Source organism: Balaenoptera acutorostrata, chromosome 4, assembly GCF_949987535.1.
Source record: "Balaenoptera acutorostrata chromosome 4, mBalAcu1.1, whole genome shotgun sequence".
Taxonomy (NCBI): Eukaryota; Metazoa; Chordata; class Mammalia; order Artiodactyla; family Balaenopteridae; genus Balaenoptera; species Balaenoptera acutorostrata.
In genome coordinates this window covers 11,073,720-11,090,559 of record NC_080067.1, presented here as the reverse complement: position 1 = coordinate 11,090,559, position 16,840 = coordinate 11,073,720, and the positions used below count along the sequence as shown (strand labels likewise).

Here is a 16,840-nt window from a genome sequence, read left to right as displayed (position 1 = left end):
CACCTCTTCAGGCAGCTGGTGTTTAAGGAGAGCATCTCTGGCAGTCAGAGAAAACGCTCGGGCAATTGGAAGTCAGGCTGTGCTGTATTATATGATATCCCCGAGGGGATATAGGCAGGGCACCACAGATTCTGCTTCAAGGATTTTATCTACTTAATTCATCTTCCAGTCCTCACACATAGTAGGTTGTCAGTCAATATCAGTTAAATGACTGGATGGAAAGATGGAAGATCAAGATCAAAGAGAAAATTAGAATGAAAATAAGCAACCAATGACTAAATATCCTACTTTCTTACTCTGAGCTTCCTGGCAGCCAAAGTGAAAAAGGAAACACGATAAGTATCATGATCCTTGTTGCTCAGGAGGAGGAAACACACCAGGTCCTCAGAGGAAGAAAAGCTTTTCCTGGCACTTCTATCTGACAGGAATTTCCCTCCAAAGTTGCGTGGAGGGGATAGAAAGTGCTGGAGGAGACAATTCCCCTCCACAGGTGTTACAGAGACTGTAATGCAAAGCAGGTGTCCTGAAATGGCTTCATGTACTGTTCTCTGATCAAAGCTGAGAGCATGATGTCAAGCAGAACTCCACAGAAGCAAATTTCTAAGGCAACCAAGACAGTGGGATCAAAGTAAATTGCTTTCTGAGGACTTTACTGAATCAGTGTAGACAGTCCAGAGCTTGTGATGAAACCAATGGATTGCATGTTCTTCAAATAACCAGCCCCCCCATCACAGTCACTGTGATCTGGACATCAGAACCCAAGCCTTAAGACTCTGAATCCAGAACATTCTGTTAGCACTTCAGTCCAAGATGGTGATACATATATACTGGTCAAGAACACAAGGTTTAGAGTCACACTGACCATCAGCAATTTGCTGTGCAACTTTAAGCAAGTCACTTAAGTTCTCTGGGCTCTAATTTCCTCATCTTTAAAACGGGACTGTTTATCCATTATCTAGTGCTGCATACACACGACCTCAAAATTTAGTGGCTTAAAAATTGGACGTCATAAAAATTTTAAACTATGTGCTTGAAGAAAGTGAAGACACAAACCCAGAAATGGTAGAAAATATTTGCAAATCATATATCTGATTAGGGATTTGTATCAGAATATATAAATAACTCTTACAATAACAATAAAAAGATATCCAACTTAAAAACAGGCAAAGGATTAGAATAGACATTTCTCCAAAGAATACATAGAAAATAGCTAAAAAGCACATGAAATGATGCTCAAATCATTAGTCAGTAGGGAAATGCAAATCAAAATCACAGTGAGGTACCATTTCACCCGCACTGGAATGGCTAAAAAAAACCCCAGACAATAACAAGTGTTGACAGGGATGTGAAGAAGTTGTTGGTGGAATGTAGAATGGTGCAGCTGCTTTGGAAAACACTTGGGCAGTTCCTCAAAATATTAAACATAGATTTACCACATGACTCGGCAATGCCACTCCTAGCTCTATACCCAAGAGAATTGAAAACATATGTTCACACAAAAACTTATACATGAATGTTCACAGCAGCATTACTCATAATAGCCAAAAATGGAAATACTCAAATGTCCATCAACTGATGAATGGATAAATAAAATACAGTCTATTCAAACAATGGAACATTATTCAAACAGTGGAACATTATTCGTCAGTAAAAAGGAATGAAGTACTGATACATGCTTCAACATGATGAACCTTGAAAACATTATATTAAGTGAAAGAAGCCAGACACAAAAGGCTGCATATTATATGATTCCATTTATATGAAGTTTATAATCTTTAAGTAGTCCTCTAAAATAACTCTACTTCTTATCCTCATTTTACAGATGAAGAAACTGAGGCCTAGAGAGGTATTCAGGCCCTTGGGAGGCTTGCAAGAAATAATAATAACTAGCATGTATTGAACTGTTACTTATGAGTAAGGCACTGGTCTAAGTACTTTGTATGAATTAACTCATTTGATCCTTCCAACAAACCCATTTACAGATGAAAAATACTGAGATTAAGTAAAATGCATGCTCAAAAAGGACTTACTGGAATCAAAAGTATTTCGAAAAAGAACAATTGATTACTACAGATGTGACTGGTTCTGCAGATCTGGAAATTGTTGAAAGGAAGGATGGTTATCAGAGAGCTTATGTCTCTTGTCCAAGTCACACAAGGACAGATCCAGGATTTGAACCCAATGCCAAAGCTTGATGACACATACAGACTCTTCCTAAGATGCCCTGAACTGTCACGGTGTTTGAGCTCTCAGGGTGTTGCATGCCACACTCCCCTTCTCCACGCTGTGCTACCACATGGGCCCGTCTGCCCATCCCTACGAGACCCAGTGCTGCCCATGGGCTGATGACCATGGACCGCAGAAGCCCAGGCATGTATCCAGAGCCCTTCCTTCCACGGGGGTCTACACAGCCTGCCCTGCCCACAGGTCCCTGTGCCTGCTCACCCCGCCCCCCAGAAACAAAAGAATCAATCCTGGTTCCTCTGAAGAGCATCTCCCTGGCCCCGAGACCCAGGCCTCACCACACCTCTGTTGATGATACTTAGCACTGCGCTCGGACCACGGTGAGAGCACTGGCCTTCCCGCAGGAGCCTACGCCGCTCGGCCCTGAAAGACCACAGTACCGCCACGGCTATTTCCAGTTCACGGCTCCTGGCAGTTCTGCGGTTGCCTGAAGAGGTGTTCCAGCACCACCTGTTTATGTCTTGGAGGCCGTGTGAGCATCTTTCCACGGGGCAGGTGAAGGGTCCTCTCGGAGCTGGTGCCAGGACACCTGCCTCCACGGCTCAGGGAGGTACCGCCCTTGGCCTTGGAAGAGCTTCCAGAAGCCCATTTGCCTTTCAAAGTCCTCGCAGCCTATTTTGCTCATCCCAGCCTTGCCTGTCATCTCTTCACCCACCTCTCTCACCAGGAAGAGAGAACACAGTTCTTTCTATGCATAAAACCTAGAAAACCCTAGTGGAGGGAGAGGAGGGGAGTCCTATGAGATTCTCTTTGAAACCCCTGCTCCCCTGGTTGGTCCCCTTCCCTTCCCCCTCTCCTATGCAAAGAAGATTCATCTTGCAGTGATAATACATCCTCTGATCATGGCAGCGAATACTTACACAGCGCTCCGTGCCAGCACCGTTCTTAGTGCTTCGTGAAAAAGCCGTCTCATCTTCACAGCAGCCCTGCAACACGGGGGCTACTGTCACCCGCCTGCAGAAACCAAGGCCCCAGGAAGCCACGTTACTTGTCCAGGGTCATTTGCACAGCTAGGAAGTAGCGGGGCTCCCGCGTCCACAGCTGAATCATCTCTGCAGAGAATGTCCTGTGAGGCCAAGGAGAGAAAGTCGGTTGCCCGGGGTCCCCAGCTCTGTAGCCCGGCAGGAAGCTCCCCCGTCTCCTGACTTTGAGGAGTGAGATCTTCAGGAACTGGAGCCGCAATCAGATCTCTTCTGGGGATGGGGTTCCTGCTGCACACCAGACCCTGTGCCAGGCACTTGTTTCTTACAGAAGCTTTGAAGTGGGTGCTGTGGGCGTTCCCAGCAGGCAGAGGAGGAACTCCAAACTTCTGAAACCGTTCAGAAGCGTCTCATGCTATCCTGTGGAGTGACTGTTGAAAGATAGCTGCATCTTACAAAGACTATCATAAATACGGGACACATGCTCATTACGTCCTGTCTTTTTCCAAGATAGCTATAAAAGAGCCACCGTCTATCAGGTGCATAGAATTATTCTTAGATTCTCACAACAGGCCCAAGGGGTAAATATTATCCTTATTTTTCAGATGAGGAAACTAAGGCTGATAAATATTGAGTATATTACCCAAAGAAACTCAGGGAGCAGCAGGGGGGAGATTCAAATCAAAATTTGTCTGATTCCGAAGTCCAAGCTCTTTTGACCACCATTCTACAAGGACACATGCGTGCACACAAAGACACACAGACACACAGACACACACACAGAAGTGTTGTTTCCTGTCCCCATATTCTATAGATTGGGGTGGAGAAGGGGCCAGGCCCCAGGGAAGGTATGGCTGTGTTCTGCCCTGAGGTGATGAACTTCAGTCCCTCTGAATCTGCACCCATGGGAATCCCATATGCAGCCCTCCTTGTCCCCAGACTCCTCTGCTGTCTGACTTGGAAAACAGCCAGCCTCTGAGCAATCGCCCAAGTAATGTTTTGGGGTTTTTCTGTACTCAGTGAGTCCACTGAGGCAAGATTTCTTTTCAACAGCCATTGGAGGTCCCCATCTCTAGAACCCCTGGATCTGCCAATACGTACAACCACACAGGAAATGGAGAACACACAAAGGAAAATTTGAACCTGTTTGTTTGTGAGCAGATCTAGAGCAGTTCTGGGGGCAGAGTGGAACTTCTCGAACTCGGGTAGGCTGCAGGAGGAAAGCTCCACCAGGGCCTGGGGTGAGAGGAGGGGCTGTGGGGTGGGAGAGAGGGAGGGTAGAGGGGGTCGAAGACTCAGCCGAGAGTGCAGCGTGCGCTGGGGCCTCTCGGTTATTGCCCCAAAACTTCATGGGAACTGGTTCCACTTTGGATGTGTTATTTGACCATCCCTGAAATCAAGCTGTCAAGGTTCATGTATAGTGTAGTTCATTATTTTATTCATCTTAGGGATGCTTCTAAGGACACTGTCGTCTCTTGAGGGACTTCTTTCTAAAGTCCATAGGAATTTCTTTTAGAAATTAGTGCTAGGTGTAAAAACTAGTGAAATCTAAATAAGGTCTGTATTTGAGTTAATAGTATTGAACGATGTCAAATTCCTGGTTTGGATCATTGTGGATCACTTGGCAAAGCTGGGTGAAAATAACACGGGAACTCTCTGTACTATTTTTGCAACTTCTTTTGAGTCTTAAATGATTTCAAATGAAAAAGTTATAAATTGTAAAAAAAAAAAAAAACAGTCTAGAAAGAACATTGCTTTCCCTAAAATATCTGGTATGTAACTTTTCTGATGGTAATAATTCTATTGCAGAATAAACCTCCCATTTTACTTTGGCTACCAGGAAGCTCAGAGTCAAATTTTAAATTCTCTCTAGAAATACCAAGGCCGTTTTGACCTATGAATGCATGTTCTTTCTCCAGATGTTGACTTTCTACTTGTCAGCTAAAGAAAAATGCACAACCTAAGAGTTGCCAGCTATGTTTTATTTGGGAACCTTACTGAGGACCATAGCCTGGGAGACAGGCTCTCAAATAGCTCTGAGGAACTGCTCCAAAGAGGTAGGGGAGGATATATAGGAGGTTTTGCTGAAAACAAACAAACAAACCATGGAGTCGAACATCAAAAGATAACTGCTAATTACAAAACACAGATATCTCAAGTTAATGATTTTAGTGCTTTTCTATGTAAGGGAAGATGCAAAAGTCTGGGCTCATTGAAATTATTCCTTAGATAGGTATCTTAAGTATCCTCTTTTCCTGCATCCTGAATCCCCTCAGGGTGCATTGTGGGTGAGGGAAGCACTGGCTGTTGGCTTGATGACTACAACATTCTTTTTTTTTTTACTGGAATGGCAGGCGACATTCTTTGTCCACACACTCTTATTCCTATTTCCCTACTCTTGACTTTTCAGCCTTATTTTTTCTTTTACCATTATTTTATGGTACATATTTCTTGAGAGTGACTCTACGTACTTTATGAAAAGAAATAGTGTATAAATACAGAAACAATAAGACAATTCTCACAGCTACCTTATGAGATGTTCATGTGCTTTTTTGTTTAATTGTCTAAGATTTCTGTTTTACCGTTAAATTAAAGCACTTACCTAGTATCAATCCCCCACCACATAGGATTTTGCCCAGAGAGTCAGGGGCAGGTTTCCAGAGTGTTGAGAGCTCCAGCTTTGGCTGGGACGCACCCGGCAGAGGGATGTCCAGCTGGTGAGCAGCTCGGGCTGACCCTTCAGGTGGCATCTCCCCCGAGCAGGGCCAGCCTCCTCTGGTCATCCCTCCGTGTGCAGCCCCACCAGCACAGAGGCCTTGGGATGCTGGGAGTTTGAGGTCCTTGAGACAACCCCAGTCCAAATGCAAATACTCCTCTGAGGAGGGACCAGTGGTTTCAGCAGCTGCAGCCTAGACAGGAGCGCTCTGGAAGTGCATGTTAGGAAAGTGCCTTTTGTGGACAGTGTGAGCCACACACTGCCCCATGGATCAGATTGTTATTAGAGTTCATTCCACTGTGGATTCGCTCAGAGCTCTCAACACGCCCGCTGCACAACAAATATAGAGCATCCCATTCACCTGGAGAGGAAAGTGGGACCTGACAGCCTCCAGGCAGAGGCCACACCACGCACCACACCACCCCACAAGTTAAAAGATAAAAGATAAAGTTTGGGGCTTCCCTGGTGGCGCAGTGGTTGAGAATCTGCCTGCCAATGCAGGGGACACGGGTTCGAGCCCTGGTCTGGGAAGATCCCACATGCTGCGGAGCAACTAGGCCCGTGAGCCACAACTACTGAGCCTGCGCGTCTGGAGCTTGTGCTCCGCAACAAGAGAGGCCGCGACAGTGAGAGGCCCGCGCACCGCGATGAAGAGTGGCCCCCGCTCGCCACAACTAGAGAGGGCCCTCGCACAGAAACAAAGACCCAACACAGCCCAAAATAAATAAATAAATAAATTAATTTTTTAAAAAAAGGATAAAGAGAGGATTCTAAAGGCAGCAAGAGAAAAACAAAGAGTTCCTTACAATGGAACCCCCATAAGGCTGTCAGTTGATTTCTCTACAGAAACGTTGCAGGCCAGAAGGGAGTGGCAAGATATATTCAGAGTCCTCAAAGGGAAAAATCTGCAACCTAGGATACTCTTCCCAGCAATATTATCATTTAGAATAGAAAGAGAGAGAAAGAATTTCTCAGGCAAGCAAAAACTAAAAGAATACAGCAATACTAAACCTATCCTAAAGGAAATATTGAAAGGTCTACTCTAAATAGAAAAGAAGTAAGAATCTATAGGAAAGAGAAAATCACAGTTGGAAAGTAAATCACTTAAATAAGCCAGTACACAGATTTTTTAAAAATTAAAAATTTTCTGTTAAAGCAATAATAACCACAATGAACAGCAAAAGAATGAAAATGAAGATGTAAAAATCATAAAATCATAAAATATGAAGGAGGAGAGTAAAGAAATATAGATTTTTTTTTTCTAGAATGTGTTTGAGTCTATATCACTACCAGTTTAAAGCAATTAGATATAGGAAGATGAGTTAACATACTTGAAAAACAGGGTAAACACAAATCAAAAATATACAATAGAGTCACAAAAACCAAAAAGAAAAGAACATAAGCATAATACAAAGAAAATCATCAAACCAGAAAAGGAAAAAGAAAAAGAAAGGGACAAAGAAGAAATTTAAAATCAATGGGAAAACAAGGTTAAAATTGGCAATAAATACATATCTATGAATAATTACCTTAAATGTCAATGGATTAAATGCTCCAATCAAAAGACACAGAGTTAGAAAAAAAAAAAGTGGCAGATTGAATTATAAAAACCAAGAACTTACAGTACGCTGCCTACAAGAGACCCACTTTAGGGCAAAGGACACACATAGATTGAAATATTGATTAACATGTATTATGTGTCAGATGCTGTACTAGATTATAGGAATACAGAAATAAAGAAAATAGTGTCCCTGCTCCTAAACGGATGATCTTTCATGTTCACAGGACACTTACCATGTACCTCGTTTAATCCTCACAACAGCTCTAAGAGGTTGGTAATATTGTCATTCATTCCCACTTTACAGATTAGGACAGTCATCTGCTGAGAATGGTGGTAATAGCTCTCAACTGCTACGGGAGAGGCATGGGTTAACACTGTAAAGAAGCTCTTGGAACCCGAGTCCTGGGAGATAGTGGACAGCACTTCTGTCAGGGTGTAATGGGTTCTCTTTATGTGGAAATTCTGAGAAAACCCAGAGAGAGCTGGTGAGTTGGGAGGACAGCCATTGGCTGAAGAGGCCCCAGCCAGGGCCTGCTCTTCCCCTCAGCACCCTGCTTCTCTTCCCTGCAGGTGTCTGCAGCAGCATCCGAGAGACAGCCTGCCCACAGCCAGCGTCATCCTCTGTTTCCACGACGAGGCCTGGTCCACCCTCCTGAGAACCGTGCATAGCATCCTGGACACAGCGCCCAGGGCCTACCTGAAGGAGATCATCCTGGTGGACGACCTCAGCCAGCAAGGTGCCCGTGGGCTTCCTCCAGGTTCCCCGGGGAGGGCCTGGACCCTGGGGGCTTCCCGTGCACAGACTGGGGTTTGGAACCTGTGCAGGGAAGGTTCCCCAAAGCAGACCTGCAGATGGGATGCAGACGCAGATAACTCATTAGTGAAGAGCCCCAGGGGCACTGCTTCTCTGTGAATACCAAAGACGTATTCTGCTGGTTGAATCCTCAGATGCAGAACCCTCAGATACAAAGGGCTGACTGCACTGTCCTTTTATATAAGGCACTTGAGCATCTGCAGATTTTGGTATCTACGGGGGGTCCTGGAACCAATCCCCTCACCCAGATACTGAGGAACGACCATACATTGTTCTTTCCATCTCCACTAGTTTGCTTATCTGGGTGCACTCAGCATGCCCATACACATAGTGTTTCTGATCTTGAATACAAAGCCTAACAAGTTTGTCTCATCCTGTCAGCTCTATAGATTGTCATTCCTAAAAGGATGTTCAGACTTTTGGTCTCAATTTCTTACCTCCCATTTCCTCTTCGACCCACTGCGTTGCCCCAGTCACCGCTGCCACTGCAGTGAGACCGCTTTGGCCAGTGCTACCAATGACCTACCGGCAGTCACATGCAATGGACCCTCTGTCTTTGACTTCCTTGACCACTGTGTCTTAGGTCAGGTACCCTAGAAGCAGAGCCTGAGATGGGGAATCATGTGCATGTGATTTGGCGGGGGCGGTGCTCTCAGGGGAACACTGTAGGGGAGTGGGGAAAGCAGGAGAGGCAGAGGAAGGAGCTGAACTTAGATGTGGTGTCAGATGAAGTCCAGCCACAGCCTGATCCCAGGGGGAGCTCTGCAGTGTAAACTGCACCTCGGCATCTGTCTTGCCTTGAGGCAAGGGAGCGGGCTTGGTACCCCGGCAATGGTGGGTCACTGACTCTGGCACCTGGGGTGAGGGGTATCATTCTGCATGACTCCCTGCCACTCGCAGGAGAGGTGGTTCCAGTACTCTAGGGCATATCTCCAGGGAAGGGTGCTGATTGCCATTAGCAGCCAACCCACAGCAGCTGGGCACATGCAAAGCAAACCAAATCAGTAAAAGGGATCTCAGGGCTTCTGAGTAGGGCACCAGCAGTATCTGCTTCAACCTCATTGCTGCATTTAGAGAATGTGAGCGAGTTCTCTCCTCTCTTAGTTTTACGACACCATGTCTTTTGGTGTTTACTGGAGAGAATCCTGACCCACCGAAACTAAGGAAGCATGTTACACCTTAGCAACCACCACAATGTCCGTGCTGCTCGGGACTCTTGTGCTCACCCCAGCTCCCAAGATAGACCTGTTGACAATGATCCTAGTGATGGTCATCGCCATCTCACGGGCTGTGGCATCTGTGACCCCACTGCCCTGTCGATTCCAGGACAGCTCAAGTCGGCTCTCAGCGAGTATGTGGCCCGGCTGGAGCGGGTGAAGTTGCTCAGGAGCAACAGGAGGCTGGGTGCCGCCAGGGCCCGGATGCTGGGGGCCGCCAGGGCCACCGGGGACGTGCTGGTCTTCATGGACGCCCACTGCGAGTGCCACCCGGGCTGGCTGGAGCCCCTCCTGGCCAGAATAGCTGGTGACAGGTAACTCACCCCCGGGGGCTGCAGAGCAGCAGGTGGGAGAGGGAGAAACAGTCCACAGCCTCAGCCACTCGGAGAACACCCGCCCACCGCTGCCTGTGCTGACTGCCAGCTCTAGTAGCCAAGCCAAGGAGTAAGAGTCATGGCCAGAGAAAAAGGAAAATTTCCAAGGGGAAATGGGCAACACCCCCTTAGAGGTATTCCTGGCTCCAGAGGCTGTCAAGAGGCTCAAGAGCTGTTTCCCACTTGAAGACTGGTCTGGCCCCTGTCTTAGGAACACCTAGTTCTTAAGGTTATCTAGTTCTCAGCCGGGGCTGGGCCTGCTCCACAGGGAGAAGCAAGGTGGGGCAGGGAACAGAGCACCTCCGTTCGAGGGCGTAAATGATGGAAGGCAGTCTGAGGAATCCTCTGCGTGTGTGTGTGTGTGCGTGTGTGTGTGTGTGCGTGTGCGTGTTTGTGTGTGTGTTGAAGAGCAGCGAGGGGAGCAAGATGCCTCCAGCCCTGCAGAGGGAGCAGACTTCCTCCTGTCTGATGCCCACAGGAAGCCCTCCAGCCTCCGTCCTTCTCCACACCCCTCAGCAGGCAGAGTCCTGGAAGGGCCAGCGTCAGTCTTGGGGTCGCACCTGAGCAGCAGAGCTCTGGGAAGAGGGGATTCAGAGCTTTTTGCTTCTCAGTATAAGATACTTCTCACAAACACGGAGAATTTGCATGAACTTCCAAAATGACTTTATACATTGCAGAGCTGGAGGAACATCCAGGCCTGGGGAAAATAAAGAGGGGTGAGATGAACTAGGGTTCATTCTTCCTTGCGGTAAAAAGTTTGGTGGGTAAGTTTGCAACTGCAGGTAGCTTTTGGCTCTCTGGACAGTGGTGCCTTGGTTGACCTCACATATTTCAGTTAGCTGGTGTTTGTTGATGGCTCCATTGAAACCCAAACGCTTGACCTCCTGGAGCTTAGAAAGGCTTGAGAGAGGATCGATCCCGTGTCTGCCTGAGAGTTAAAACTCAGTTCACAAGTGACAGGATGATGGAGTGAGCCCTCTCCTAGCTCCTTCCAAGTCAGACAGGGAAGCTTTGCTATTTTGTTTTAAGTGAAGTCCAAGAACACCAGCTACATCTGTAGATTCAAAACACAAAGCTAAATATAAGATTTTTTTTTTTAACCACCTTTTCTCGAGTCCCTAGACTGTAGTTACTTCCTAATTCAGCCCTGGTTGGGCAGCCGCTATGGTCCATGGGAATGAAAACCAAAACAAGGAAACATCTTTCACTTCATTCATTGACATTTTATTCTTCATCTCTATCCAAAATGTACTCAAAGAGGCTTATGATGAATCACTTATGTATCTGGCTAAAATAGAAGGGAAAGGAGATTTCAGAAAGGAAAAGATAGCGTTAGAAATCAGGGATAGGGACTTCCCTGGTGGCGCAGTGGTTAAGAACCCGCCTGCCAATGCAGGGACACCGGTTCGAGCCCGGGTCTGGGAAGATCCCACATGTCGTGAGGCAACTAAGCCCGTGCGCCACAACTACTGAGCCTGCGCTCTAGAGCCCCCGAGCCACAGCTACCAAGCCCGCGCACCACAACTACTGAAGCCTGCGCGCCTAGAGCCCGTGCTCCGCAACAAGAGAAGCCACTGCAATGAGAAGCCCGCGCGCCGCAACGAAGAGTAGCCCCTGCTCACCCCAACTAGAGAAAGCCCATGCGCAGCAACAAAGACCCAACGCAGCCAAAAATAAATAAATAAATAAATTTATTTAAAAAAGTAAAACATACAGGGAAATCCGGCAAATTTAAGTTTAAAAAGAAAAGAAAGAAATTGGGGATAATACAGGTATTAGAAGTGAGTTTTACGTATGACTGAGCCTCCAGCCAGACAGAGTAAAAAGAGAAATGTGACGAATTTTCGGGTGATCGTTTTCTGATGAAGAGGGATGTACACCTTTGATCCAGAAGGACACAGCTCACAGGTCTGGGACGAACTGACCGTGTGGACGCTTGAATGCAGTTGCCTTTCTTGTCCTGTTTCCATTACTAAGATGGTACAAACTTGATGGGGTTCTTTAGAATTCAGCCACACAGCTTCCCTGGCTCTTGATTCCGAAATTCCACAAAATGCTTTGCCCAGTAGCCAAATACATCTCGTCTGCTCAGCTCATTCCACAGTAAGTGGAGACTTGGGAGGGCGCCCTCCTTTCTTCCTTGACCTTGCTTCTCCCTTTTCTTAGGTCAACGCGAGGTGCCCCAAAATAGCGGAGGCCAGAGAGATTAAGTTCCCCTTACCTTCCAGAGGGAACAACGTGAAAAGCGCAGGAAAAGCATATCAAGATCCTTGCTGTAAATATAAACCCCGTGACTCTTCACGCCAAGGCCAGTCACTTGAGGCCACAGATCAAAGCAGATCATTGAATCCCAGGACCACCTTGGCCCTCTCCATATGGGCTGGGCTCGTGCCAGCCCTGGCTGTCTCTGAGGTGGATGGAAATTGATGGGAGTATAAACAGCATGGCTGGCATCTCTTTTCCAGGAATCTTCCTTTTCTTAGACTGGTAACTTCCAGCCACCCCTGAGTTCAGGCCTGATTCATTCCATGGTACGGATTTTAGAAGAAACTATTGTGAGAGGCCGGAAAAAAAAATGTGAGTGAGATACTGACTAGGTAGAGGGCAGCTCCTGGTACACCTAAGTGATTACTTGTTTAATTAAAAGGCAGAGTTTCCAACCTGTACCAATTTCCCACATCACCCTCTCTGAGGTCACGCAATCCCAGGCTGTGCAAAAAAATTGGGATAAAATACAATTACCAACAGCAACAGTAAATGAGCAAATCAACCTAGACTCACGACTTTGCTGAGAGACACCACGTACTCATACAAACACACACTTTAACAATGAGGAAACTTTTGGGGCTTGACAATCCTGATTCCTCAAGCCAATGAAGTTTTATGATCCAGGGAGGAACAAGAACTAGACCCTAGGGCAGGGGCCCATGAACCCTCTGCAGTTGTGCACGATATTTTGTATATGTGCATACGATTATTTTTCTGGGGAGGGGTCCATAGTTCTCCCCTGATTCTCAAAGGGATCGAAGTCCCCCAAAGAAGTCAAGAGCCACAGTCCTAGAGCATTACAGCTGAGAAAGACCTTTGTGAGAAGTAGTTCAACCTCCCATTTTATGAATGAGGAAGCTGAGGCCCAGAGAGGTGCAACAGCTATCTCAAGATCATACAGCACATTAGTGGCAGAGCTGAGCCTAGGTCCCTATTCCCCTGTCTCTCAGTTTTATCCTGGGAGGTTTTTAAAGAAAGGGGCAGGCATGCTTTATAATGAAATGGGCCCCCGATTCCTTATGGAAAAATATATTTTCTAGGAGAGTACTGTTCAGTAGAAATAGAACATGAGCCACAGATATAATTTAAACATTTCTAGTAGTCCCATTACAAAAGAAAAAGAGACAGATGAAATTAATTTTAACAAAATATTTTAGTAAACCCAATATGTCCAAAATATTAGCATTTCAATACGTAATCTGAGGTTTGTACATCTTTTTTTTTCCAAACTAAGTCTTCTAAATGCAGTGCATATTTTACACTTACACCACATCTCAGTTCGGACAGATGCTATTTTAGGTGCCCAGTAACCGCGGGTGGCTGGTGTCTGCCATATTGGGCAGCATGTGTCTGGATTACGTTTCTGTCCCCCAGCAAGTGGAGGGTGTGTATCTGATTCCACGATTCTTTCCAGGAGCAGGGTGGTGTCTCCAGTCCTAGACGTGATTGACTGGAAGACTTTCCAGTATTACCCCTCCAAGGACCTGCAGCGCGGGGTATTGGACTGGAAACTGGATTTCCACTGGGAGCCTTTGCCGGAGCGAGAGAGGAAGGCCCTGCTGTCCCCCATCAGCCCCATCAGGTGAGGCTCCTTCACTCAGCCTGCTTTGCTTTCACTTCCTCAGGGTGGACTCAGCACCAGGCTGCCTGGGCTAATCCTGGTTCTCCTAGTTTCCTAGCAAGTGACTTAATCAGTAAATTGGGGATAGTCACGGTACTTACCTTATAGGGTTGTTGTGAGGTTTGAATGAGCTAATATATCAAAAACATTCAGAAAGTGCCAGACACGCAGCTATAGGTGTTATTATTCTTACATTGTTATATGAGTGGAGTCCAGCGAAGCTTCCAGATACTGGAGTGGAAAGTGGAAGCACCTTGTCTGGGGCCTCAACCCAGCTCTGTCTTACCGGGTAACACTGGAGTTTCCCTGCCTGGGGTGCTTTCTTGGTAAAAAGGAAGAATTCAGCCGGATGAATGCTAGGACACCGTAAGTCTCAAAATATGTCCAACTTTATGGTTTGCTTCTCATGTGTTTGGTCTTTGGACAACTATTCTATTTAAGTCAATGTTCTAGATAGCTTCTGCTTTATAACAAACCATCCAAACTTAAAGGTGTGAAACAGCTGTTTTATTAAGAGCATGGACTCTGGGTTGTGAATTCTGAAAGGGAGCATTGGCGTTGGCTGTCTCTGCTCTGTGGCGTCTGGGGCCTCAGCAGGACTATCCTTTACTAGACTAGACTGGCTGGCAATGACTCAACAGCTCTGGGCAGGAATCCCCTGGAGTTTGATGCTGGCCGTCGCTGGGACCCAGCGGGAGCTTCTTCCCCATTCTCTCCATGAAGTCACTGCAGGCAGGTTAGTTGGGGTTTCCTACACCCTGGCATTGGGTTCGGAGAGCAAGTATCCAAAAGAGCCAGGCAAAGCAAGCTGTATCCCCCTACCAATTAAAAAAATAATTTATTGAGGTGAAATTCATATAACATAAAATGAACTATTTCAAAGTGAACAATTCAGTAGCATTCAGTACCTTCACAATATTGGGCAACCACCACCTCTTTTTAGTTCCAAAACATTTCCATTATTCCAAAGGAAAATCCCTTACTTAGTGTCTCCGGCTGTCCCCTTTCCCCAGCCTCTGGCAATGCCCAATCTACTGTCTGTCTCTATGGATTTATCAATTCTGGGTATTTCATATCAATGGAATCGTACAATAGGTAACCTTTATGTGTCCTCTCTCACTTACTGTGATGTCTTAGAGTATGTATCCCCTTTTATAACTAAGTCTCAGAAGTCACCTAAGGTCACTTCCTCCAAAGTCACAGGCCCACCCAGGTTCACAGGAAGGAGACATGGACCCACCTCTCAGGGGGGTCAATGTCAATGTCACGTTGTAAGAAGAGCCCGTGGGATAAGGAATCTGCCACAGCTGACCTGCCCAGTGCCAAGCAATAACCCAAGTTGTTTCCAAATGCCTAGGCCAGGGACACGAAGTGAAGGCATTAGGCACAAACAGGACTTCCAAGGGTCTGCCCGAGGGTGTGCAACTCTAATAGCTGACATGTGATAAACCATGAGCTTAGGTACGCAAAAAATATTTCTTTTTATTTTCTACTAACTGGACTTAGGCAATTTCTATCTTGACCCCTGCTTCCTAATGGCAGAGACCTTCCAGACAAATTAGACAAATTCAGTGATAGCTTAGTCACCTCATCTTTAAATCTGTCATCCATGCTTGTCCACCCTCCCGTCCCCCTGGGGTTGATTTTGAGCTCCAGGCTTGTGTCGGGGAGGTGGGTGGGGAGGGAGTGCCCCACCTCGGGCTTTAGCTGTCCTGCGTCGGTGTTCACCACGATGCACTTTCACTGGTCGTGATCTCTGGTGCGGGGCTAGCACGCTGTCCCCTGTGGCCTGCGCCTTCCACGTGGCATCTGCTGAAGTCCCACATCTTCTCCTGGCCCCCAAGGCACAGCACACGCTGGTGTGCTGATGGTCCAGGGGCCTCCATGGAACTGCACCCACCACCTTCTGCCTGGGTCCCCAGGGTACCACCTAGACCCGTCTCCCGGGACCGAAGGTGGTCAGGGGGTTCCTGAACTCCCAGGGCAGCCAGATGGGAGGTGGGCAACATGCCCCCTGCTCTCTGATTCCCAAACAACAAGCACAGGATCCTCCTCTTCCAGGAATTAACCCCGAAGATGTAAAGGTGGACACGAGGTTCTTCTCAGGGATCTACCTGCATCTTTGTCTCTTGGTCTCCCCACGAGCTCTCTCTTCTCTCCTCAGGGTGGAGGATCTTCTCTAGTTTGGACACAGAAAATGCTGGCTCTGTGAGGCTGATCCCTCATCTTAGGCATAGGCGGCGGCTTTGTCATTCAAACTTTAAAGCTCAGAGTCTGGTGTCTTCGTTCTTGGCTCTTGGGCCATGTTGCCGTCAGCTCAGTGGTCATAAGAAAATACTGCATGTTGGGTGGCTTAACCCACATTAAATTTATTTTCTGACAGTCCTGGAAGGTAGAAGCCCAAGATCAAGTTTCTGGCCAATTTGGTTTTTGGTGACACTTCTCTTCCTGACTTGCACACAGCCCCCTCTCCCTGTGTCCCCACATGACAGAGAGGGGGCCCTGGGGTCTCTTCCTCTTCTAAGGGCACCGAGTCTATCAGATCAAGGCTCCCCCCTTATGACCTCATGTATCCTTAATTACTTCCTCAGAGGCCCCATCTCCAAATACAATATACACTGGGAGTTAGGGCTTTGCCATGTGAATTTGGGAGGGGCACATACATTCAGTCTAACAAGCCAATACCAACCTTGGGGATTGTATACCCAATGGGGAAGTTTCATGGTATTAAGATGCAACTATGAGGGGTCGGGGTGGAGAGCCAGATAGATTTCACCTCCTTCCATCACAGGTATGCAGCCTGAAAGTGCAGAGAGCTTTGAATGCTTTCTAACCTCTTTACTGGTCCATCAGCCTCTTCTGAGCACCTGTTTCATGCCAGACACTCTGCTAACGGCTGTGGACACAAAGAATTGAAAGAGAAGTTTCCAGACCTCTTCGATTTATGGTGTGGGGAGGGTAGTAGATCGGTCAACAGTATGAGGGGTACCGGACAGAGGGGCCCACAGGGAGTTAAGAGGGGTGCTCGCTTAAGGGAACAATTTATTCTGCTCCAGCCGAAGCAAAGGGATTCTACTGAAGAGAGCAGACTTCTCAGAGAAACTT

The 16,840-nt window shown here is 46.9% G+C and overlaps 1 protein-coding gene across 3 annotated transcripts in view; it reads left to right on the top strand.

Annotated features, from left to right (window-relative positions):
* Positions 1 to 16,840, top strand: part of GALNT15 (polypeptide N-acetylgalactosaminyltransferase 15) — a 39,352-nt gene that overhangs the window by 9,197 nt on the left and 13,315 nt on the right. For all 3 annotated transcript variants that reach the window (XM_028162023.2, XM_057545535.1, XM_057545536.1), the window contains exons 2-4: positions 8,012 to 8,178; positions 9,582 to 9,786; positions 13,529 to 13,696. In XM_028162023.2, coding sequence (XP_028017824.2) covers positions 8,012 to 8,178; positions 9,582 to 9,786; positions 13,529 to 13,696 — 540 coding nt within the window. The remainder of the gene's footprint in view (positions 1 to 8,011; positions 8,179 to 9,581; positions 9,787 to 13,528; positions 13,697 to 16,840) is intronic.